The following is a 24,841-nucleotide window of genomic DNA, read 5'->3' on the forward strand; positions in this document are numbered from 1 at the left end:
GTAAACAATTACATTTTTAGCATGTGGTAGTTAAGGTTATGGTAATTTTGGCATCAAACTACACGCCATCAGCCAGATAATGACCCAACCTAATCAGACATAGGAGATCAGGAACTAGAATGAGTCCCAGTGTCCTGATTAGTACAACTTTTACGACGTCTTCATGACTCTTAACACACACAGAAGGAGTACTACACGTATAAACTGTAAACCCGGCAAAGCAAAATAGGTTGGAGTGATGTTAGTGCTGTCAGGTGGAACAGTAAAGTGGGTCCCTGGTTGTGTAGTCTGCCATGTGCTAAGGCATTGAATTTCCAAAATATTGTGCAGTCTGGTCCCTGAATTAGTCTCACATGACACACAAATTCAGACTTATTCATTGTGACACCTGAACAATGTTTGTGACGTAATCAGATATATAGATTTTAACATGGTTTAGAAATAAATAGAGAGAGAGACATAATGATTTGCTTACAGCAAGTGAGAGAGTGAGAGGAAAAAAAGCGAGGCAGAGGACAACCGAAACTGTAGACTGGCATCTGGTAAACACATCTTACATAATGAGGCATTTGCAGTTCTCAACAACCTGCTGCTATGCTTCACAAACAGCTCAGGCAGTCAAAACCCTGCTGGTGTGTCTGTGCATACAAGTTGGAGGATGTAGGCAAAGCAAATCAATACTGTGTGAACCCTAAAGGCAAAATGCCACCCTGAAATTATGAGAGACAGACACATGACAGGACAACCTTTACAAGACCTTCACCGTCTTGTGTACGACTGAAGGCACACAAACTGAACCCCGAGAGAGAAAGTGAGGGGCAGAGGAAATGAAAGCAAGAAAGGAAAGAAGGCTTCCTTTTCCATGCATGGTGCACTCAAACTGGGCTTTGAAAGGTCCTCGAAGATCGACTGAACTAAACTGAGATGACAAACAAAAGCAAAACTAAAGAGGGAAATAGGCTGAACAAGAGAATGGCATGGAAAATAAATGAGAGAATATGGAAACACTGGAGAAAGAAAGGGGAAGGAACAAAGAACAGAGGAAATAAAGGATGCTGTTATGGCTTTTAAATAGGAAATGAAAGAGGTTGGGAAAGAAGGAATACAGCTATGAAGGGAGGAGACTGGTACAGAAAGGCAAAAAAAAGACAGATAGACCTGCTCCTAATAAGAAAGAAATGGAAGAAAGTCAGAGAAACAGAATTTAAGATAGACGGAGGAAGTGAGCAAAAAAAGGAACGAGAAGGAGATTAGCAATACAAGGAAGGAGGATACGTCTCTTATTTCAGTGCTCTACACAACCTCATAAAATAAAGCGAGCAACCGGAATAACGTGGAAGTAACTTTCAGTCATTAAAAAGATAATTGTATTGAAGGAACAGCTTAGCACAAATACTGGAAAAGCTATCCTGGTGCAGTCACAGCTTCCAGCCAAGAAATTGTTGGCCACATTATGTTTCTGCACTTTGGTTTTAGGACAGATTAAACAAACACGATACAAGCTTTATAGGTGTTGATATGTGACTTTTGTTGCCTCTGGACAAAGCCCCTTTCTCCCCTTTTTCCTCCGTTTCCAGCCAACCAGCTGCTGGCTGTAGCTTCATATTTAACATACAGACATGAGAATGGTATTGATCCTCTCATCTAACTCTTGTACCTGACTTTCAAGGTTACTTTGTTCTGCTGTGTGTGTTCTTGAATCAGTGGGATGAACAAAAGGTTACATCAAGACATTCTCACACACACAGGCAGTCAGGTAAAGAGGGCTATACCTGGAGAAATCCAATATATATAAGGAGCCACAGAAAGTGAAGTCCCAAACACAGCAGCTTCAACAGACCAGAATGCGACACAGCAGTAAGATCGACTTTTTTCTCTTCAGCGGGGAATAACACCATAGCAGCAGCATCCTGCAGAGACCAGGGATTTTTAAAGGACCAACACATTAACCAAACAAGATCACAACAGCCGAGAAAGGCAACCGGGAATAGGACGATGATGTATGAGCCCAACAGGGAATAACCCTGACCGGGAAGTGGAGGAACATTGCACAAGCTTGCTGTCAAAAAACTTGTATTTATACATTTTTTATGACCACTTTGTAATCAAAAGCTTCCATGACCTATTGGTAAAGTAAAAAAAAAAAAAAAAACACTTCAAGACAGAACCTGTAGTGTTTACTTTGCCGCAGGCTCAACAACAAGCAGAAAAAGGTCCCAAAATAAATGAGATGAAACAGCAATCAACCCAGAATGATGGAACCACTCTAATGTGACTCTGCAGTGTTTCAAAGTGGGAGGTTGAGGATGTGCTTGTGTGTGTGTGTGTGTGTGTGTGTGTGTGTGTGTGTGTGTGTGTGTGTGTGTGTTCGTGTTCTTTTGCAAGCCATCTAATGTTTAATGAGTTTAATAGGAGCTTCAACTTCTCCTATTCACCCTTTAAGCATGTCTTTATTCCCACACTTATCTCCCGCCTGGTCTCTGTGTATTTGGCTTCTGCTTCTTTCTAACAACTAAAGGCGTCTTCTCTCTGGACTCCTGCTTATTATGAGCTCGCACATGCAAATAAACACACACATACACTGACACATATAACAAAACATACACACATATTATAGCTCCGGCTGAGGCTTAGCGTTAACAATGCAAACGGGCAGCAGACTAATGAACATGTCATGGCCGATTGGATGGGGATTAATGAGCCCAGACACACAGATCCACACACAAGAACACACACATACAAGCAGGTTCTCCATGCCTCACTGAACTACAGGAAAAGACATTTTCTCCGCCTGGAACAGATTCCCTGGGGGAAAATGTGCCATTTAACACTTTACTAATGTGTGTGCGTGCTAGGGTGCTAATAAATGACACACCCATTAGCTAAAAAATGTAATTCCTCACCTAAGACGAGGTGAGATGTGCTTTGCAGTTCAAAAATGCTGATTTCTGTGTGAGGAATCGTGTGCTAAATTATGAATGAACAGGACAATTAATTATCATACAATTAGCATGTTTAAACGATCAGATACTGCAGAGTTGGCGAACAGGGGGTGTCCACTGTTGATGATTAACACAGAAGCAGAATTTACTGTGTAACCTGTAGGAGAAGCGTGAAAGATACATGACGTATGTTAATTTTACCAAAAGAGTGGGGGGCTTGTTTATTCCAAAATGTTGCCATTTCCATTTAAATCTCTTTACTGGCTGACTAATTTAGTGTCAATGATGCTGGATACGGAGCAATGCACAGAGTCTGCTGTTGCCAGTGTTTTCGCTTCTTTTCCTTTTTCAGTCACAAACTCAGACGGCAGAAGGCTCAGAAGAGCAAAGCGGACAACAAGAGAAGAGAAAATAAAAGTATTAAACATCCAAACCTCTTCCTCCACCTCACATTCAAAACAACCTCATGCAACCCTTGAAACTATTACTCTACAATTTCACTTTCTTCTGATACACTTTGCCTCTTATTTCTTCAATCCTTCTGATGATCAAGCTTCTTTTTTTTATTCTCTTCAAGAAACATTTTTAGAAAGTTTCACTCAGACGATCCTCTCAGGTACTGACACACTTTGAGACCATTTCAGTGACATTAACATATATAGTGCCCCCCTCCAAAGGCTCAAACACGGTTCATGCAGCAGTGCGTGTGCCTTTCTAGATACACATACGATATCCAGTGAAGTACTGTACTTAGTGCTCCCTTATCCCTCTACTTTCACCAGGAAAGCTGATTTAAAAAGCCTCTTTTTGCCGTTGTGTTAATTGTAAATAAAAAAAGGTAAACAAATGGATATAATGTTCTCATAATGTTAAGTCTCTCAGCTGGTCATGATAAATGTGCGAGTGGAAGCACTCATGGGTAATGTATTGAGGCAGCTTTATTGCCTCTGCACGGCCAGATTTCTTTAAAAAAAAAAGCAGAGTTGACTATTTCCCAATGAATATGGCGGTTTTAGTCTCCTTCACTTAATTTCTTTAAATTTCTGTCTGGTCGTTATTAATGTGTCACGTAACTGTGAATTTACTGTTGGGATACTGAATCAATTTTTATTGAGGGGTCGGGTAGTTTTCTTAATTAAAACCACTTTTCTTAACCTTACAAAGCTGATTGTCAATTGGCATTTTCTTCAAGGCGGTGTGCAGCAGAAGACTAACAAGTGCTCACTTTTACTGAGATATCAATTTTGGCCTTTCATGTGCGTTGTTGAAAAATATAAATATGGCACTTATTGGGTTGTCACTGGTCTTTGCAGATTTTGGAAGATCAAGTCATATTGTAAAATTTACACTAAATAACCCACAGACGTCAGTTTCTGTATGAACTACCACAAGAAGTAGCCTGTGAAGTTGCATAAATCAAGCATTAGTTAGGATATAGGTGCCAGGTCCCAGTGGGTCTAACCCATTTCTCATATTTTTATGTTGGTCTATGTTGGCATACTGAATTCAATTTAATATCATTGGTCGTTTCTATATTGCAACTTCAGAGCAAACAGCTTGTTTTGGGCAATTTTTTGATTCACACAAAATATCAGTCCGATGACACAGTCTTTCACTTTGTCCATCCAAAATTGAGAGAAACGCTTCACGGTAGCTCGATTTGAACTGGAAGTAGTTCATCTTCTGTCTGGTAAAAAGTCGTAGCCGTTTTCCCGGCAAAACATTTATAAATGTAGTGCAGAGGCCAACAAAAGCTAGTGGCCCTCTCGGCTTACAACTAATGAGGTGAATGAACCGCATGATTTATTGAAATCAAAATGTTACGTACAAATCCTTTTAACATGAGTAGGAAACACCGGGAAATAGCTCAGATGTGCAACTCCCACTGGAGAGCTTTTAGCATTAGCTTGAATCAGTTCAATTAGCGGTGTATGACCCACGCCTCTCCTCTGGGGCAACAGGCATCCTGCTGGCTGGGAAAGCAAACCTCTTTCACAACCCCACACACACACACACACACACACACACACACACACACACACTAAAATGTCTCCTAGTTGTCTCAGTAACTTTAAAACGTTCAGGTGGAGTGCAGTAAGCCGCCAGCTATGATGAGAGGAATGAGCTGAGCAAGGTACGTGGAAGTAAATTAATCTCCCCCCCCCCCCTCGCCTTATGGTTCCTCTCTCTATTTTCTCTCTCTCTGCTTCCCACTGCCCTCCTTTCTTTCCATTCCTCTCTGAAGCGAGACCGCTGCCATGAATGTGATTGTTTATCGATTGTGTGCGCATGTGTGTATTTGTATGTGTGGTCTTCGCACAGGCTGCAATATTGGCTCAATAACGAGTTGGCACAAATGCAGAATCATATTCATAAAATTGTACAGTACACACATGTACTGTAATTACGCACAAATCCGAGCAAATTTGCTGGAAGATTAACTGACTGGAGCAACACTGTCAGAAAGGGATCATCAAGTGACTGTATGTGTGTGTATTCAGCACAAACATAGCCTCAGCAGCTAAATGACTGATGAATGTGAACAGATTAATGAGCTGTAAATGACAAAGTGATTAGTTATCCCTCTGTGTATTATTTTTGTATTGTATTTTGTATTGATTTTCTGGTGAAAAAGATGTTCCACTAATGGAAATAAATTGAAATCCTGATGAAATAATGGTTATCTAACGTCAATATGGCTGTATCCATTTTTAATCTGTGGTTGTTGTTTTTTTTTCCCCCATTATTGGATTAATCATTAGTGGATAAAATGGCAGAAAACAGTGTAAATGTTTGCTTAATGTTGGCTTAAAACATTTTAAAATGATATAATTTATCATTTAACGTGAATTTAAAATGATACAAAACAGAAAAAGTAAAGCTGAATGTGTTTTTGCTTTTATAAATAACAAAACGATAAACAGATTATGGAAATTGTTGTGCCAATCAACTAAGGTATTAATCGACTATTTGTTTCAGCAGTACTTTAACACGTTAGCAAACATCCCACTGGACATACTGTAAGTTAAAGATTATTTTATTTTATCTCTGGTTTGCTCCACTGACTCCCAAGAAAAACCTAGAAAATGGGCATGTTGGGCTTGTAGATGTTAAACTTTCTTAACCAGCCACTTGTTTACTTGCATTTTGTGGCAAGCAGGTAGCCTACAGCCTACAAGAACTAGGTGTTATAGTGGACTTGTTGTACCATCAGTTCTGTTACATGAGTCATTCGATTTAATATCAACAATATTTAATATTTTTTCATGGAACTTTAAAAAAAAGGACCAATGTCAATGTGCTTCTTGTAGGGAAGAGGATGCTAGTTTTCCCCTTTGATGTTAAAAGATCATAAAAATGCTGGAGAGATTCATAAGACCCTCTAAGGACTCTAGCTCCATTTGAACTGAAGACAGCACCCTTTTACTGTTTTGAACCTTTAATAGATTTCCAATTAGATATGGCCCAGCAGTGCACTTTAAAAGCAAACTGCTTCACTGGTAGAGCCTGGCAGTCTTTTTTGTGATTGTCTTGTTTGTTTACTATAATTATGTTGTCATCTCAAAATTACACTGATGTTAAAATTACACATATCACCTTTAAGTTCACAAGCTCTTGGTTGGTCAAAACAAACCATCTCTACATCAAGAAACACATTAAAATCAATACACTTTTTTCAGCGAGGCAAGCGTGATTGAGGATAATGCTCTTTAAGTGCCTTGCTCAAGAGTACCTTGACCACACTAATTAGAGGAGTTTGGAGTATACGTCATTCGGTTTCCTCAAGCAGATCCTCCAGAGGAATTTTAAACAAACAAACTTGTTGCTAGCCTGCATCTTAAAGCTCTTATACGCTCTCCTATATGGGAGCTGTGGTTTATTCTGTACATTTATCACCCAGTGTGTGTCTCTGCATCCTTTCAGCCGCTGTATGGGGAAAATATCTACCATCTCCACACCTCCGTAAAGCATCAGAAACCAGTTAACCTGCCTTATCTGCACTCCACTCTGAGTATGTGTCTGACTGTGTGTGTGGGGTCAGGAAAGTTATATGCTCTATCAGTCTGTCACTGTGTGCATTCTGCATTCTGGTATGTGTTCATACATATGTAGCACAGTGTGTTCATGTGTGACAGTCTGATCTGAATGTGTGCAATGCATTCATCTAGATTTGTGTGTGTGTGTGTGTGTGTGTGTGTGTGTGTGTGTGTGTGTGTGTGTGTGTGTGGTGTGAGTGTGTGTGGCCCCGCTATGACACACAGTCACACTTAGAAAGAGACAAACAAAGAAGCTGTTCTCTGGTAATGGGCCACACTCACTGTACTACATGCCTTTGCTCTTAAACTTAAAGGAAAAGTCTAGTGATACTCTATATGCCCCCTTATAGCTCTAACAAATACAATATTTACTTATAATTGAGATTTACTCCTGTTTGAGTTTGCTAAATACTACAGTGCAGAGCTACCACAACCCTGCAACAAATTCTACCTTCAAGAAGGTTATAATGTTCAATTTGGTTGAAATTGTTTTAGAGAGAACTTAATTCGACTTTATGGTCATTTTGGTTTTTTTGAGCTGCTATATTGCGTTATTCAGAGAGGTGTTTCTAATATTTTGTGCAACGCATTAATATCAATTGGGGCACACTAAATGACTTTTTAATTAGAAACACCTCTCCATAAAACACAACACTTAGTACAGTCTCCAAATGAACATTAAGTTGAAACAACACTTCTATAAAAACAGTTTTGAGAAACACTGAACATTATAACCTTCATTAAAGGTAGTTTTTTACTGACTGTTATATACGCTGCACTAGTTTTAGCTCGGTGTACCTAATAAACTGGCAACTGGGAGAATTTTTGACCTGTTTTTAAAGTATTGATAATATAGTGGGAACAAATTAGGGCTGAGTGCAAACAGACAGACAGGAGAAGATGGAAAGTCTTGAGAGAAGGACTGATGCACTATTGATTATATATCTTAAGCCTTAATCTTAACTATTACAGCTCATTCAATCATTCTGACCTAAACCCTAAAACCATTAACTTTACAAAGGCTGTGCTCAGATGGAAAAACTGACACAAGGAGCTGCATGGGTCTGGTCCTATCGGCAGTATCAATGAGAAGATAAGATACAAACTGGGAAAATCTATTTTTAATAACATACCTATGATTATGAAGGTTTTGGAAACCTATTTCTTCTCCATCTTGACAATTGCAAGATAAACTGTAGAATTAGCACAATGATACTTAGTACCTGCATGCTAAAGATCATAGAAGTCTCAAGAAGTCATTTTACCTTGCAGGTCGAGTGCTGCCTCAATAGGTTAATGTGTTAGTGTTATAGTGTAACTTTGGTGTTTGTGATTCCTGTGTTCTGCATGGTAAAGCAGTGAAAATATATTAAATACACCGTCCCTGTAAACTGATTTTGTTAGGTGGGCTTTTTATTTTGGTGGATAAAATACATTTTATTACTGCCACTCCACAGCAGTGCATTGCTCGGTTTCCATGCTGATACTCATATCTGCTTCTCCAAACTGGGATTGTGCCAACCCTCGTCTACTGCAGGTAATACACAGACTATGGATAAGTACCTCACACAACCCCGCTCCAAAAAACTCAAACTATCCCTTCATGGTATAAAATGCAAATTAGTCCTCACAAAAAGTGCAAAAGAGATGTACTGTGTGTGTGCGCAATGTTGTATAGTGACCATGTGATTGTGTGAGATACCACCTTCAGCCTTTGTGCGTGCAAACACGAGTTCTATCATGTGTTGACTGGAATCACTCAAAGGCAAGTAATGGTTATTAAAACTAAGGATACACACGCAAAAGCAGCAAAGTAGGACACTGAGCCAGTGGGCATGAAACTGATAACCCCAATGACGCAGTGTCTGTCCTTCTCGCTCTCCTCTCTTTCTGCTTCTTTTCATCCAGTTGAATATCCCCTCATTCTTTCTATTCACATCCCATCTGCCCATGAGTGTGATCAAGAGCTTGTGGAGATCCAACATGTCCAGCTGACATTTTGGACAAGAAGCAGGGGATTAAGAAATAAAGAAAAATAGTAAAAAAATGACTCAATCGTTAAGCTCGTGGATTTCAGTCAACATAGCCTGTGTGATCTCTTCGCGCTTTTACTAAGTGATCACATGTTTGTTTTTTCCCCGACTGGCTTGTGGTCAATGTTGCAGCAGCCTTAGCAGCACACAAGTTGAAATAATTTCTTTTAAACCAGGATTTAAAGAGATGAATTACTTAGAGCACATTTTTATTTGCAGCCACAAGCCTCGGGGAGTCTTGACAGAGGGGGAGGAAGGTCTACACACTGTAAAAAAATATGCCAAGTAGGAAGTTATTGAGTCTCACACTAGTTTTTAAGTGTTATTTTGCTTATATTCAAAGAGAATCACAACATTGAAGTACATAAGTCCACTTGTTAAGGTCTAGTTTCTAGAAGATACATTACTTTTTAAAGAAATTTAAGATGTTATTTAAGGTTAAATCAGGATATTTTGCCAAAACACACCCTTCTACCAGTTTCCAGATCTAGTGTTAGTGCTACTAAGAATTAGAGCTCAATATGGGAACTGGGATTTATGTCACGATAACTATTGACATTATCAGACCGATGGTCAAGTTTTCAAAATCCCAATCACAAAAATCCTGTTAATTAAAGAGAAAAACAACCCAGTTAATTTGACTGAATTCACTTTTGTGATATGCAGTAGTAAAGAATAAAGCAATAACATTGAATAGAAATAACTATAAAAAGAGAGTAATTAAATCAACAATTTGTGAAGTGTATGTAGTACAGAAGTTCTCAGGGAAATGTTTATATCAAAGTCCCTAAAGAGATTCCCATCACACATTCAATTTTGTCCAAAGCAACTTATCTGAGAAAATATTACTGCTGGAAATGATATAATATAGAATCACATAACTGTTTGTGAGATGGCAGTAAACCATCTGATCAAATCATCTTTACACTGTATCACCGTTTACAAACAGTGAAATCTAATCCCTACTTTTTTTGGAAACCTCCCCTGTGTAAGCCTGAAAGCACCACATTCATTTTCTAATACTGACTATTACACTTTACCAGACTCCTCTATACATTCCAGAGTCATCTTTGTGTTTGTGTTCATGTTAGCCTGTTCTGCGTACAGTGTGTACTGATGAAATAGCCAGCGGGAGCACTAATATGAAATGAAATGAAATGAATTCTAGAGAATTAATTAGGCGCTATAAAATTGAACTCTGGTGCTCCTTGATTATGTGCGCTTCAAGCCGAGCGGAGGCCCACTGGGCACCGCATGTGATCCCTCTACACACATTAGTTAACATACCAAAGACAGGACTGTGATGAGGGGGGAAAGATGGGAGTGGAGGTGAGGTAAAGAAACAAGGGAGGAAGAGATGAGTAAAGGACATTCAGAGAGTCAGAGGCAGGTGAAGTTTTGGGGAGCCATTAAGTCTCATGAGCCCTAAAACTCTTATTTCCTTCCAGTGCTATCTTGAACAGCTCTTTATTAATAATCTCACCCCACTGCCAGACAATTTACTAATGCTTCAGTAAACTAATATTTTATGATTCATCACCAGACTAAACAAGCAGTTCAGACAGATATTTTTTGCAGTGTTATGTCACAAGTCATCCGCAGACTGAGAAAATAACTGCCTTTAATTATCAAGGTGCAAAACGTTCGCGCTGAGCTTGTGTCTGATACTATCCTCCCAGTGACAGAAGTGTGAGGACTAAATTACTCTGAAGTCACTAATGAGGCTGATTTGTTGTTGCATTTGAATCGCTGAATGTTGATTTGAAGTTATTCATGATCAGTGAGAAATTATTAATCTATTCTGTGAAAGAAGTAACAGTGTTTTAAGAGCATTTAGGTGTGTACAACATGCCTTAGAATGAAGGTAATGTTGTCCACTTCTGATATAATGATACTGATACATATTTATTGCATATTTCTTCAACGTTACACTGATTGCCCAGGAGGCCCCTTCCCTGAAATAATCCTACTGCAGCATTTTTATTAGATTCCACACAAGTATGCATGAGTCATTTCTGTATCATTTCAGCAGGAGATGATGAACCCACCTTAGCTTCAGGCTGCCTGGACACTGAATGTACACAGTCTACCAGATTTGGCTTCTCAATCTGGATCACCCTAGATACTACAGTATATCCTCCGTTATCAAAGTCAGATCACTTTAATAATTAAACAATCAATGGTTTAGACGATGGCCAACTCACTACGATGTGACTTGAGTTGAAAATGCACCTGCGAAAGTCGCTGTTGCGCTTGGAGGAGAAAATTGATTCAGGTAGGAACCAAGATTCTTCCAATAAGTGTAATTCTTGAGTGCTAATAATATATTGATAAAATGCCACACCTGTTTCCAGGCTCTATCTGCAGTGCAGTAATAAAGGAGGGGTTTTATTTATGTTTTAGTCCACTGCAATACAAAACAAAACTGGTAGCTAGGAACTAAACTAACCAGTCTTTATTAAAAGTGAAACACAAGCAGTTTATATATTTGAAAAAGTTTAGGTAACTGCAGTAATTTGTCAAAAAACTAAGCTCCCACACACTGCAGTGACTCATCACGTCAGGGCTCAGCATGGTCCTTGCACCACTTGCACGCACTGTCCGCAGCAATTAATGTGAACGTACTGGTGCTCTGTTGTCAAAAGTTGCAGTCTAAGACACTTCAGTAGGCGCGGGGTACAAATTTACAGCCAGCACACAGGCGAAATTCATCGAAAGTGGGGAAAAAGCTGTGTGTAATGTCTCTTTTGTTAGAACTTTCACAATGGCTGTCACCATTGTACAGCACATGCCTGTACTTGTTTACTTGCTTCTTCGTTTTTAAAAAACACATTGGTGATACAGTTTGGGGTGTGTTTTTAAAGGAGGAAGAAAGAGGAGGTGATGGGCTTGGAGGTAACATAGTACAACAGCCCAATCTTTATTATCCTTCAAGGGGAAATTTGATTTATATCTTAAGTAGGCGCCCAGCCGGGGTGGCTGCAGACCACAATGTCTCAAAGCCCCAGATGCAGAGATTTACTATGCACAACTGAGTACAAATGCAGCCTTCAGATTCAAGACACAAATTTTGTTTGAACTTGGAACAAATTTTTAATCAAAATCATGACCCTTTCACAGTAACCCAGCAAGCGCAGTCAAGCTCTCAGACCCATGATAGGGGCTCATCTGGGTTTCTGTAAGCAGGATATGATGTTTAGATGGACAGACACAACAGGATACTCCAATCTGCTGTGAGAGTGACTGACAGAGGCAGAGAGAAGAGTGCAGATGAAATGAAACAGACAGAAACATTCAGAGGGAGACAGAGATGTTTACCATTATGTGTGTGTGTGTGTGTGTGTGTGTGTGTGTGTGTGTGTGTGTGTGTGTGTGTGTGTGTGTGTGTGTGGGTGCAGGTGTTTAAGCTACTTGTAGGTGGTGATGTTCAATAATGCATCAGGTGCCTCTGAAACACATTCATTAGTGTGTGTGTGTGTGTGTGTGTGTGTGTGTGTGTGTGTGTGTGTGTGTGTGTGTGTGTGTGTGTGTGTGTGTGTGTGTGTGTGTGTGTGCTCACCTGTGGGCGGATGACTCTCTCAATGTTCTTCAGGGCCGTGTCGGGGGAGGGGGGAGAGCAGTCTGGAGTTGGGCCCGTTGAGCAGTTGCCATGGTTACTGTACTCCCCCTCACTCACCGCTACATGGGACAGGTGACCTAGGAGAGAGAGGGAGAGAGAGAGTAAGACACAGGTAAAGAGAGTAGAGTATTGTGCTTTATATTGTACACTAGACACCAGAGTTGTCAGGGATTCATGCTATCGCCGGGATCAGACTGCTGTGTAGGTATTTCTTCCAACATGGTCACTATGTCCAATTTGGTGGTCACAGTCCTGCTTGTGACTTTGGCCCAAGAGATATGTCAGAAGACATGTTGGACCTTGACCTGTTGTGAGGTTTTTCACGCCGTGCAAAGGTGACTGGACAGGAAGCATCAGAGAGAGAGAGAGAGAGAACTTTTGGGATCAGGAATGTCAACAACCATTGGCATCATGAAGCACATCGTAGACGCTGTCAAACAGTGTAAGTAGATTCTCTTCCACTATGACACACTACATGGGATTCAACAACAAACAACCTTGGTGTACTGGATCAGGCCCTTTTCAGGCTAAGGAATTATTGTGATATGCTAAAAATGCTCAACTTTTCAATCTCATTTCTATAAATCAAGATAAGTCTCTCCAGATATTCTTTAGAAGTTCATAAAACAAGTAAAACTGTAAAAAAAACAAATGTTAGTATCTCATCCTTGTGACAAACGCATTCAAGAATAGCTTTATGTTCTATAGCAATTTAACTCATTTACACTTAATTACCTCTCTATAAGAGGTTTGCATTGTCAGTGGCAGCCATTCCTACACTCGGTTTAAACACAGTCGGCGTTTGATTTACAGAAAACAACACATGCACATACTGAACGATCAGTCATTCGCATTTTGAATTGGAAAAATATTAGTTTTGTACAAATATAATCATCTCAAAACGTGTAATTTCAAAGACAATACAGTGGCTTGAATGAATGAGATTATTAAGATTAATATTATCAAGTTCTTAGCGTTACCACCAGCAGCTGTTGTCGCCAAATCAACCGGAACAAAAATATTAAGTATGATAACTTGAAGGTATAATTTATGATGCCTGTTTAAATTTTTCTCATTAGCTTCTTCCATTAAATCTATTTCAGGTCAAACGGAGGAAAAAATTACAAACATTTTTCAATTTTATCATTGCTATCGCTATTAAATCACTTTTCAATCACCAAATTGCTTATCTACAGTCCTCACCCTAACATAAGCCAGAACACTGTTAATCTGTACAGCATGTTTCTGTATATCAGTAAATACGCTGATTAATCTTGCACAGCTTCATTCCAGGATTCTACAAAACAACTGAAGCAGCTGGAAAATTGTTTTTTAGGTCCAAAAAAAGACTCTAAATTCCCCTAAAGAGCTTGCGCAGCATAATCCAAGTTGTGAAGCTTCTGTATTGTGCTTTGTGCTCCATCCTTATTATCCTTTTGAAACATTTCCCAGTTGCTTCAGATATGAAGGGAGAAGGTTTAGGATTACTATAGAGCTGCACCAGCCAACTAACTTTTATGTTGTATTGGCATACAAATTACTCCTTAGTGCAATTTTGGGTGAAGTGAGAAATGAAAGAGAGGGTTCAGCTCAACACCTAATGTGTCGCACAGAGTATTTCCACCTAATACTGCTCAGACAATCACAGAGATGTGTCGGTAACAGAGAGCGGTGAGGAGAGTGCATTTTGTAAATTGATAAGCGTCGGAAACAACCACAGAAAGAAAAATACGACGGCTGCCCGCTGCAGTTTAATGTCTATCTCAGCTTTTCACACACTGACACACAACATGAGAGTGTGTGTGTGTGTGTGTGTGTGTGTGTGCTCGCATGTGGCTAAGTGAACAACCGATTGTCAGAGCTAATTTCCCCAGCGTATGATCATTTGACAGAGGGGAAGGGGGGAAAAAAAGCACAAGGAGAAGAAAAGATGAAGGGAAGAAAGGAAGAAAGGAGAGGGAAGTGCTGAAGTAGCCTGAATTAAATTTCAGGGGGAGAAAGCATCTGTCTTAATCAACTGGAGGAGACACAACACACAGACTAACACACCTTTGCTAAAATACTGTTGTCAGAGCGCACACACCCACCGGTGGCTTTCTGTCAGCTGCCACCTGCCTACATGGATCCTATTAAACAGCAGAATATCTTCCAATTATGGTGTCAGACCCAGCCAGGACACACACACACACACACACACACACACACACACACACACACACACACACACACACACACACACACACACTCACTCACAGTGACATCACTATCAGTACTAGCAGAGTCATATATTTGCTGTGGAGGGACCGTTCCTTAAAGATACAGCATATGAATGATCCATTATCAAAAACTGGGAATAAAAACAGTATTTCTTGGTGTTTCAACGTGGGTGTGATTGTTCACAACTCCCACAAATCTTCTTCACATATTCAAAAAGAACAAAGTCACACAGGGAATAAAAAGTGGGGCTGCATATTATGTTTTAGATAATGACACAGCTTCCTGTTATTTAATTAGATGGGTAAACCTTTACATTTAATTTGGCGGGATGGATGGATTAACTCTACAAGTGGAGTCTCTTGGTGATTGAGCGACGACAACAAACAACAAAATAAGTGACAAAGGTGTTTTATTTAACATAAACATACGGGAAGAAACATTACAGGCTGTTTTCAATATATATTTCACAACACTGGACAGAATCAGTACCTGTTTGGTCTCGTCAAACGTTGCTTTATTCATTTAATTGTGTTCATCTTGTAAATAAAACTCCCTGATTTCTGATTCCCAATTTAATAATAGCATCATTTTGGATTATTTTAGAGCACCATTAGAAAACAGGATAGTAGCAGGGCAATAGCCAGGATTTATAAATAGAAATACCTGCATCATGAGGCTGACATGCATAAACACTGGGTCTAAAAATAATACAATTAGCCAAAACTGTGTACGTTTTTAAACTGTAAAATGTGAACTGAACGCCAGGTTAGTAAAATCTCCAAATTCCCCGAAGAAATATTGAGGATTCCAGCTTTGGTTAATGGGTTCAAGAAACTGTCCACTTAGCTGATACAACACTGTCCCAAACTCTTAATGACTTTTTTGATCATCTGCTCGTTTGTTCTTGGTGGATCATTACGTCCGAATCACTAAAAGAGATGAGTGGAAAATTAAAGAACTGCTCTTACGCTTGCCAATCCCGATTTCATCTTCGCCCGTGTCAATGACTTCACAGCCTCGTTTCTTTCCAAGAAACCAAGATTCAAATTATTTTCCTCTCTGGTCATCAGCATTTGAACAACTGGCTTTGAAATGTGTGTATTAAGTTAATGTTTGATCTTAGCTGTTCTGATTTCATTAGCTTTAGTTTGCAATAAAGATCTGATGATAACACCTGTTGTTTAACCTCCAACTTTGACACTTGATTAGTTATTTTGACGCATTTGAAAATATGTTAAAAGATCCATCAAGTAGTATTTGAACTGCAGCAGTTTTCTGATAAATGTCTTAGCAACAGAATGCAATGGGCTTCACTGGAGAATAACCTTGAGGAAACACTGGCAGTGACAATATACTAGCAAGATAGAAGGAAAGCCAAGGTTTGCAGAGATGTATGACTCATGATGAACATTTAAAGAGTCTAGAAACATTCTTTAAATACTAATACTGAGCCGCACGATACTTTGACACCAAATTAAATCCTCATATTTCTTTTAGCAGAGGATCCTTTCTCTGAAACAATAACTGTTTTAATCCTCAAAGCTCAATCATGAACGTGGTGTTGAACTGAAAGAGTCTGCTCCTGCTTCCAAATAGGCCATCATCTTCCATCATATATTTATTAGAAATTTCAACAGTCTGGCTGCAGATGCAGAGACACACACAAATCAGTCCTTCAGGGAAAGTGACACAGCTTCCAGCAAGCCATCACATCTATCAACACTGAGTCTCTTAATGTGTGTGTGCGATGCATGTGCAAACACAGACGGGTGGTTCTCTCTAGATTTTACTTTGGGGTTGTGCAAGTACACAATGGCTGTAGGCGCGCACACACACAAATAGACACACATCATAAAGAGCTGCCTGGAGCTGAATCAATGATTAAATGTGGGCGTAAATAGATAAAATAAAAACTGCAAAAATCTGAGGAAGGGAGAAGAAAGGAAGGATGCAACAGGGGGATATATATAGATAGAGGTTTTGTCCTATTGAGTAAATAAGCCTGTCAACACTGAGGCTTTGATGATGGATGGGAGCTGTGTGTGTGTGTGTGTGTGTGTGTGTGTGTGTGTGTGTGTGTGTGTGTGTGTGTGTGTGTGTGTGTGTGTGTGTGTGTGTTTTTGACTGTGCTTCCTTCAGATCTGCCTTGAGCTCATTCCGGGGAAACACTCTCAGTCCTCCTTGCCAAAGGGAATATATGTTTGTGTGTGTACATATAAAGGTGCTTACACAACACATTTATGAGAATGTATATGTACTCTAGGGTATAACATTTTTTTGCAGTTTATCAGTTTACATCCATATGTTCAGGTCAATGCATGTGAGTGTGAGAAAGTGAGAAATAACATCTGGGAAAATGTGAAACTTTGAAATGCTTTAACATGCTTCACAGGATTCAGATATATATTGCATGCCAAGAATACATGCGTGCTACAACGCATGACAGTGCCTAAATTTACACAAGCGTACCTCTGTGTACATTCAAGGCCAGCTGCACAGCTTGTTAATGCAGGCATGCAGCAGAGTGTACTGGAGGAGTGTGTCTAAGTGAACGCTTGGTTTGAGCAAGCGTTCAGATCAGCTGTCCTCTTCCTACCCGCCTAACAAGTTGAAAACTGTCAACTTCAGACCTGTTCTTCAGGCTGTCAGTTCTGCCTCTATGCCACTCTGACAAGTAGCATTTTATATGTATACTCCAGCTGTGTGTGTGTGTGTGTGTGTGTGTGTGTGTGTGTGTGTGTGCATGTGTGCATGTGTGTGTGTGTGTGTGTGTAGCTGCGCTGACATGTTCTCTTCTGTGTCAGAGTGGCAAATTGCAGCTTAGCTCTCAACACAAGTTTCTCAAGTTTGATCAAATACTGGTAAAAAAAAATTAAAGAAAACTTTCCGCGAGGGGGACAAAAAGTTGCAATATCAAATAAAAAACTGCACTGTTATGTTGGATGAGTATTTAAAAAAAACACTACACATTAATTAACAAGGACTTAACAAGGACACAGTGCCAGATTTAGCCATATGGGTTCATTTTCATCTGTAGTACATGCCAACTTTTTCTGACCAGGTTGAATGCAGCAACCAGTCCTATAAAAGGATTTTGATTGTTCTGTGTATTAAATGAGACATGGACAGTGGAGACTTCATATGTTCTTTTCAGTTCAAGGGTATCAATGCTGTGTGCAAACAAGTCTACAGTCTTTTGACTTTTGTCTTTTTTTAAGGCTAAATTAAGTGATATTGTATATTTTTCTAATTGTCAACAAATCCAAAAGACTAAAACCAACAATTAACTGATCTTACTAACAAGTATCGCCTGTGCATCCAAATTCTGAAAGCTGAACTCCATTGTAGACAAAAAGCTATTAAAACGCATCAGTGAGCCACACTGTCACACTGGGTGACATGCTCCTTATTTTGAGTTAATCTCACAAACTGACGCCGTAAATATCCAACAGAAAATCCACAGCTGAAAATAGTCCCTGACATACAAAGTATTTACAGTTGAAATCAACGGGCTTGTGACTGAGAGCAAAACAGACTAACAACCATGTTGGTTTTGGTCTTTTCATGAGATTTATAGACAAATAAATAAATACAGAATAATGGCAGGCTTTATCTTTAAGAAAACATTATTTCAAACTTCTCTTTAATCTTACATTAGAAATGTCTGACAGCCTATACAACTGAAACAAACTAAAACAAAAAGTGTTAAAAACTTGATGTACAAAAATGTGTGCGCATGTGCTAACTGCTTCCAAAAATGTATTTCTCCTGGCTTTCAAGAGGAAGACACACTATTGCCTCTGTTTCAACAAGTCAATGGGCCTTGACCCTTTTAATGGCAAAGCCCTGGAGTTACTACTTACTGCCATTAGGCACTCTGAGCCTAAGTGGGATAAATGGGGCGAAACACAGCAACATCACAGCTTTATCCACCAGGGAGAACCGAGGGTGGAAGTTAATATGGCAGGGAGAGTATGACAGAGTGTAAGGGAGAGTGAGGCCTTTATTCATAAACCTTACAGGTAGCAGCACTGTGGTGTGCATACCTGGGGCTGGCTAATCTGAACTCATTCATAGTGATCGCTGTGGCACTTTCTGAATCCAGGTGGCAGCTGATTACAGTTAACACAGTGATTAGGATTTCAATGTCCTATATTAACTACCCTCATTAGTCTTAATATGAAGGACAAAGTCTCCACCAGAGCTCTGGACATGCAAAAATGTTCAATAAATGTATAAGGTGTTCAAATTCCTTCAAACCGCCAAAATGCCATTAGTCTATGTGTAAAGAAAAATCACTATCCAGTAAATAGCAGAGAAAATAAGACCCATAATGGTTGCCACACTGCTGGTATAAATTGGAAATTCGAGATCTCTACCTGTTAGTTGACCTATTTTGTCATAAGAAATGTGCAGTGAGATATGCGGCACAATGTGTAGGACTTTTGAAGCATTGTAGAGACTCACACACACGCATGAACACACACATAGACACACACAGGTTTGTAGTTTCATGTTGTACACGTCAGCAGTGGCTTGTTTACCAGTTAAAGACAAGTGTGTGTTTATCTCGGAAGGAGTCGGTCGATAGCAGAAAAAGAAGCACTTTTGCTTCAACCGCTTGGCAACGCTCTGCGCTTTCTGTCTGCTCCATACGTGACTGGAGGCTTCGAAGCTTCGCCTGCAGGTCCCTCCTCGCCACTCCACCGCCTGTCTTCATATCTCCAGGATCACATTTCTCCTGCAAAGCTTTTGTGTTTCTGCAATCTGGCTGTCAGCACACCAATTCCTGTGGTTCAGAACACTTGTGGTAGAACTGATTATAACAGCTGATCTACCGTTTCCAGCACGTACTTCGCAACTACATGCTCAGTTATTTTTTTTAAGGATTTTGCTTCCAATTTAAAAAAAAATCTGGAATACGTCCAGGTTAAATCTGCAATTTCCAAATACTGAGTAATGGAGGGTAAACGTCAAGCTGTCATTGAGAAGATCTCTGCAAAACGTCAGTTGAATATTCACACAGTCCACAACCATAAGAGGCTATCCCAGTACTACAGACAGGCATCTAGTATTAAATTAATTAATCTAACAATCACTCAGCTGTTTAAAAGTAGTGAGCAGTAAATGGAGATGGGGATTTTGCATCACCACTGACCAACATAGAGTAACGGTTTCTGCATCTACAAAATGTGAAGCAGTGAATTGTAGAAAGTAGTGTACATGCCATGGGTACTTCTTTGTTCTTCCATATAGTGTATCAACTTCGCACTCAAATAAAATGGCAGAGGGTAAAATCTAATGCACCACTGTATATAATAACTAAGGAGTAAATTCAGACATAACCACTGTCATGATTTACTGGGACACTTAATAGAAAAGAGCCATCATTAATGTTATTAGCAATGCTTGTGATATTTTCTACTTAGATGAGTCCAAATGTCTGCTGTGAAAAAAGCCTGATGAGACAACAGTTCAAAAAGGAGTACAATGCTTGCTTGTCAAGCTAAACCTGAGCCTCTTCCTTGGTTCCTTAAAGGCTGACGGGAAGGTTTTTGTCACAAGCTGCACACATGTAGAATAAATGAATATGCAGCCAAGTGTTGCAGCAGAAATGGATTCCCTCATTTGTAACAAATGAAATTCCATCAGAAAGGAATCCATCTAATATAAATATAATCCTGAGTTAATGTACAAAGTGTCTGCCTTAGGAATCATTAAGTAGTGGGATTATGCACAAAAGTCTGTACTCAATGTACTTTACATGATAAAGAAGAAATTTCCATTAATACACTGTCAGAAACCACAGTTGTCATGTCAGAGGACATATGGTGCGACGGGGTATCGTGCATAACATTCCCATGTGATCTTTTCATGAATACAGCGGCATCAAAAGTGGGACGGTGCTTCTAACAGGCTGTGGGAAATCTCAGGACTACAACTGCAGGAAGACAAAAGGAAAATAATGATGAAAGTAAAATAAAAAAAAGTGAATGAGGCAGAGAGAGATATCCAAGAAGCAGAGACATGAAAGAGCAGGACGTTGTTTGGGGTGGCAGTTTCACTGACAACAGTCCCCTGGTGTTTCTGTAGCGGCTGGACTGAGTGACAGTCACCAGATGGATTTTGATAAAGCCGCCCTGATTGTCTGAGGCTTCGAACAGCGCTGTAGTGGCTCCTCAACTGTGGGACTGCAGCAGCCCACAGCTGCACACAAACTAGCCAGCAGCACAGGACAGGTGGATATCAGGCAGGGCTTACACTGCAAAAAAAATCCATCTTCACACATCCTTCAGTCCCACCTTCAGTTTTTTTTTAAAAAGTTTTCTTCTACCAAGACACAACTCTTGCTAAGGTCAGTTTAACATGCAGTTCACTTGTTTCAAGAAACTTCTCAAAATAGCTTGATGGCCTCTTGTTTAAAGACTGCGTAGTACAGTGGTCTATGGCATAGTAAGAGCAGCATGGGCAAATTCTGCTCCTGATATCATAACTTTATTTGTAACATTTCCCTTTACTCCTCAGATCCATTAGCCTGGACACGTATTTCACTTGAAACTCCTCTGTGTGCCAATCCTGACTCTTTGTTATTTTGATTTGAATGTTTAGTTCTTCACCTATTTTTATCCTCTTATCTCTGAGTTGATCACCCTGCCTTTGCTCATCTCATGATGATCAGCTGACCCTCTGCTGGAATTTCTGCTAGCTGGGTTGTATAACATGCCACTTTAGATCTTATTCTCATTTAGTTAAACTTTGTAACTATGTTTAACAGATCCTATTTATACATACGTAGATTCTTGAAAGTAGTTTTATGGCAAAACACAAAGGATATCTCACCCGTGCCTTCAAATTCATATTTTGTAGCTTATTTAACCAATGCACCAATTAGCCACAATGTGAAATGTGTATTAAGTACGCCTATCAATTTCTTTGTCATGAAAGCAACAGGACATGTGCTTTATTATTCAGCAGGGCTGCATGAAAAATAAAGGAAGTGTGGTAGTGAGAACAACAAAAGCTAAATGATTAAGCCATTAAAGTGATTAAAGTTCACATCTAATGCAGCAGCATGGACCAGCACAAGAAGATGATGCCACTAATACCAACAGTTTACCACCTAGAAGCTTATGCCAATGTGTTAAAAGAAGGCAAATCACACTTTTATTTCCTTCAGAAATAACTATTTCTTTGGGTTTGTATGTAAGATATTGCACTTACATTTACAACTTTCACACACTTAATGCTACATTTATTTCTTGGCATTTTACATTAATAGTGTATTATTTTCATTACTGCTGCCTATCCTGTTACTATTACTTTGACTCAACTCTACTTGATATGTTCTTGGCACAAATTTAAATAATCATATTATTATTGTTATTTCTTGGTGTAGGATTATTTTTAACTGTCTTATCTGTCCTCTAACTGCTGTGCTGTATAGTGTTGCTGCAACATCCTGAGACTCATTTCAGTTTAATCTAAACCGAGCAGCAAGAAAATGATGACACAGGATATTAAAACAAGTTGATCTGCATTGGAAAAAAATGAATTGCATAATGTAACATTTGCCAAAAGTAAGATTTTTAAGACTCAGTAACAGACTGACGTATCAAGAAAGGTAATTTTTTGCAGTGTAATGCAGCAAGTCTGTCTCTCTGCTCTTCCCTTTTCCTCTTTCCTCTCATCTCAGTCCCTCTTTCTCCATGTTCCTTCATCATCATATCCTCTCAGAGGCAGCTAGAGAGAGACTGACTCATACCCATGTCCAATTAGCCTAACATGTGACTGGACCCAAAAGCAGGAATCTAGGATTTTCCCTCCTGCTGCGTCACAGATTCACATTCATGTAGATGGCTTAGCCTGAGACGACCCACCAACTTCGTAGGCTGAATCTATAATCTGCCCCCTCTCTCTTTCTCAGACTCTTTTCTCACCTTTCGTTAATGTCTGTCTCTTTGCAACAAGACAGCATCTGCAGCCTGTAAGGCATTTCTAGTCATTTTCTGCAATGAAATGGAAATATATGGAGTTCTCCCTCACCTATCCTGTCGTCTCTGACTTTTGTTTTTTTTGTTTTTCTGCCTCTTCTGCTCTCCCACATTATGTGCAGATGTCTCTCTCACACTCATCTCCATCCTCTCTCTGTGTCTCTCTCTTATTTGGCCAGGTAACAGCATTTAGAGAGCTGAGAACAAACAGAACACCCACACTGCTCACTTACGTCAGTGGAGCAATTTTCTGCCAAAAGACACTTTGACATAAAGCAGCTAACCTCCCAGATCATACACACACATACATAAACAAAACACACACACACACACACACACACACACACACACACACACACACACACACACACACACACAATCTACACTGTATATTGACAGGTCAGCTCTCCACTAGCCTGCAGCCAATCACAGACGAGATGTAACAGCCAAACGTGGGACGACACACACGTGTGAACACAAAACAAGCTACAGTAGCCTTTCTCCGCTCCTGTCAGAGGGAGGAAGGGTGGGGGGTTTGATTGGGAAGGGAAGGGGGGGGTGTCACTAGCAAGACAGTTCCCATGGCAACATACAGGTGACTCACCAGCCGGTGATGCAGTTGCCGTGACAACCTGCAGTGTGTAGCATCGCTATGGGAGCTGAGTGAAAGGCAAGAGCACATTGTGGGTGTTTGTTGTCGTGGGTGTTGAAGTATAACGCCGCAGACCGAACAACTGATGAGACACAGAAAACAGAATCGACTGAAAGGTCCGAGGCTGGAGGATTAACTCACACTGAATCCTAACAAAACAAAACAAAACAAAACAAAAAACAGGTGAACTGAAGTTACTTCAGCTGTAGACCCTCTTTAATATTTGCCCTGGTTCTCTAACTAAACTCATTGTTCTGAATGCATTTAAGCCATTGTTGAACCACAGAAGGTGCTGTGCATTTAGGGCTGGGTATTGCTCAGAAATATCAACCTTGACTTCCATGCCAGTTTCTGAATGATTCTTTGATACAAATTTTTTATAAAATTCATTTTAACATTATACATTACAGTATAATTACTCACTTCAAAGGAGGAAGCTGTTGAAAGACCTGGGAGCAGCTCGGTGCACTTTACTCAACCTGGATAACTGGACTAAGATAATGAAATAAAACTGAATATCTGTACAGTGTTGGACTATATAAAAAAAGAAATAACTGTCAAAGGAACATTACTAACAAACAGGGTGGCAGCAATATGTCTCACCGTATTGACTTTGTTATCGCCATGTTGCTCTTTCCCCAATGACCAAAAAAGCAATTCATGCTGGTTTAAAGTGTCGCACTGAATCAGCAGTGAATTCTGTTGTACTCATAATGGACCAAAAAAAAAAAAAAAAAAAATCAAAGATTTTGTTTTTTATTCCACACATTTTTCTTTCTTGTCAAATCCTGGTGCCTATATTACCCACAATGCTACTCAACTGCCAACATTTAGGTTGTAGATTCAGGTGAGTTATGCTAGTAGTAGCTAATGTAGCCTCGAGCCACTAGCCTGAATAAGAAATGAGGAGCGGGTTACAGAGATCTGGTAAGTGCACCTCTTTCGAACTCGACACCTCCAGACTTTTTTTCAATTTCAAACATGTAAGCTTCAGACCCAACCAATGCCGACACAAATGACATCGCTTGAGGCAATTACACTGACTTCACACAGGTCCCTCTGGAGCCACAGAAGGCTTCATACAACTGTTTCCACGTACGCAGTTGTACTCCGCAGGACCTGTAAACAGACTTTGAAATGCAAAATCGGTGGAGTTCCCCTTTTAAGAGGATGTTCATGAGGTGATAAAATATGGAGTGACGAACAAGCCCACTGATATTGAAGAACAGGTATTAGAACTGTAATTAATACTAGAGTAGGGAAAGAAAAATCACACATATTGTATGTGATCAGGACGGTACAAACATCGGATCTGTGCATGCAATATTAGAGTCACCCAACCTCGCCTTT

The 24,841-nt window shown here is 39.8% G+C and overlaps 1 protein-coding gene across 6 annotated transcripts in view; it reads right to left on the bottom strand.

Annotated features, from left to right (window-relative positions):
• The window catches only part of anks1b (ankyrin repeat and sterile alpha motif domain containing 1B), a 218,406-nt gene that overhangs the window by 76,254 nt on the left and 117,311 nt on the right, over positions 1–24,841 (bottom strand). For all 6 annotated transcript variants that reach the window (XM_051391667.1, XM_051391664.1, XM_051391663.1 and 3 more), the window contains one exon: positions 12,572–12,708. In XM_051391667.1, coding sequence (XP_051247627.1) covers positions 12,572–12,708 — 137 coding nt within the window. The remainder of the gene's footprint in view (positions 1–12,571; positions 12,709–24,841) is intronic.

This window comes from Dicentrarchus labrax, unplaced genomic scaffold (genome assembly GCF_905237075.1).
Source record: "Dicentrarchus labrax unplaced genomic scaffold, dlabrax2021, whole genome shotgun sequence".
Classification (NCBI taxonomy): Eukaryota; Metazoa; Chordata; class Actinopteri; family Moronidae; genus Dicentrarchus; species Dicentrarchus labrax.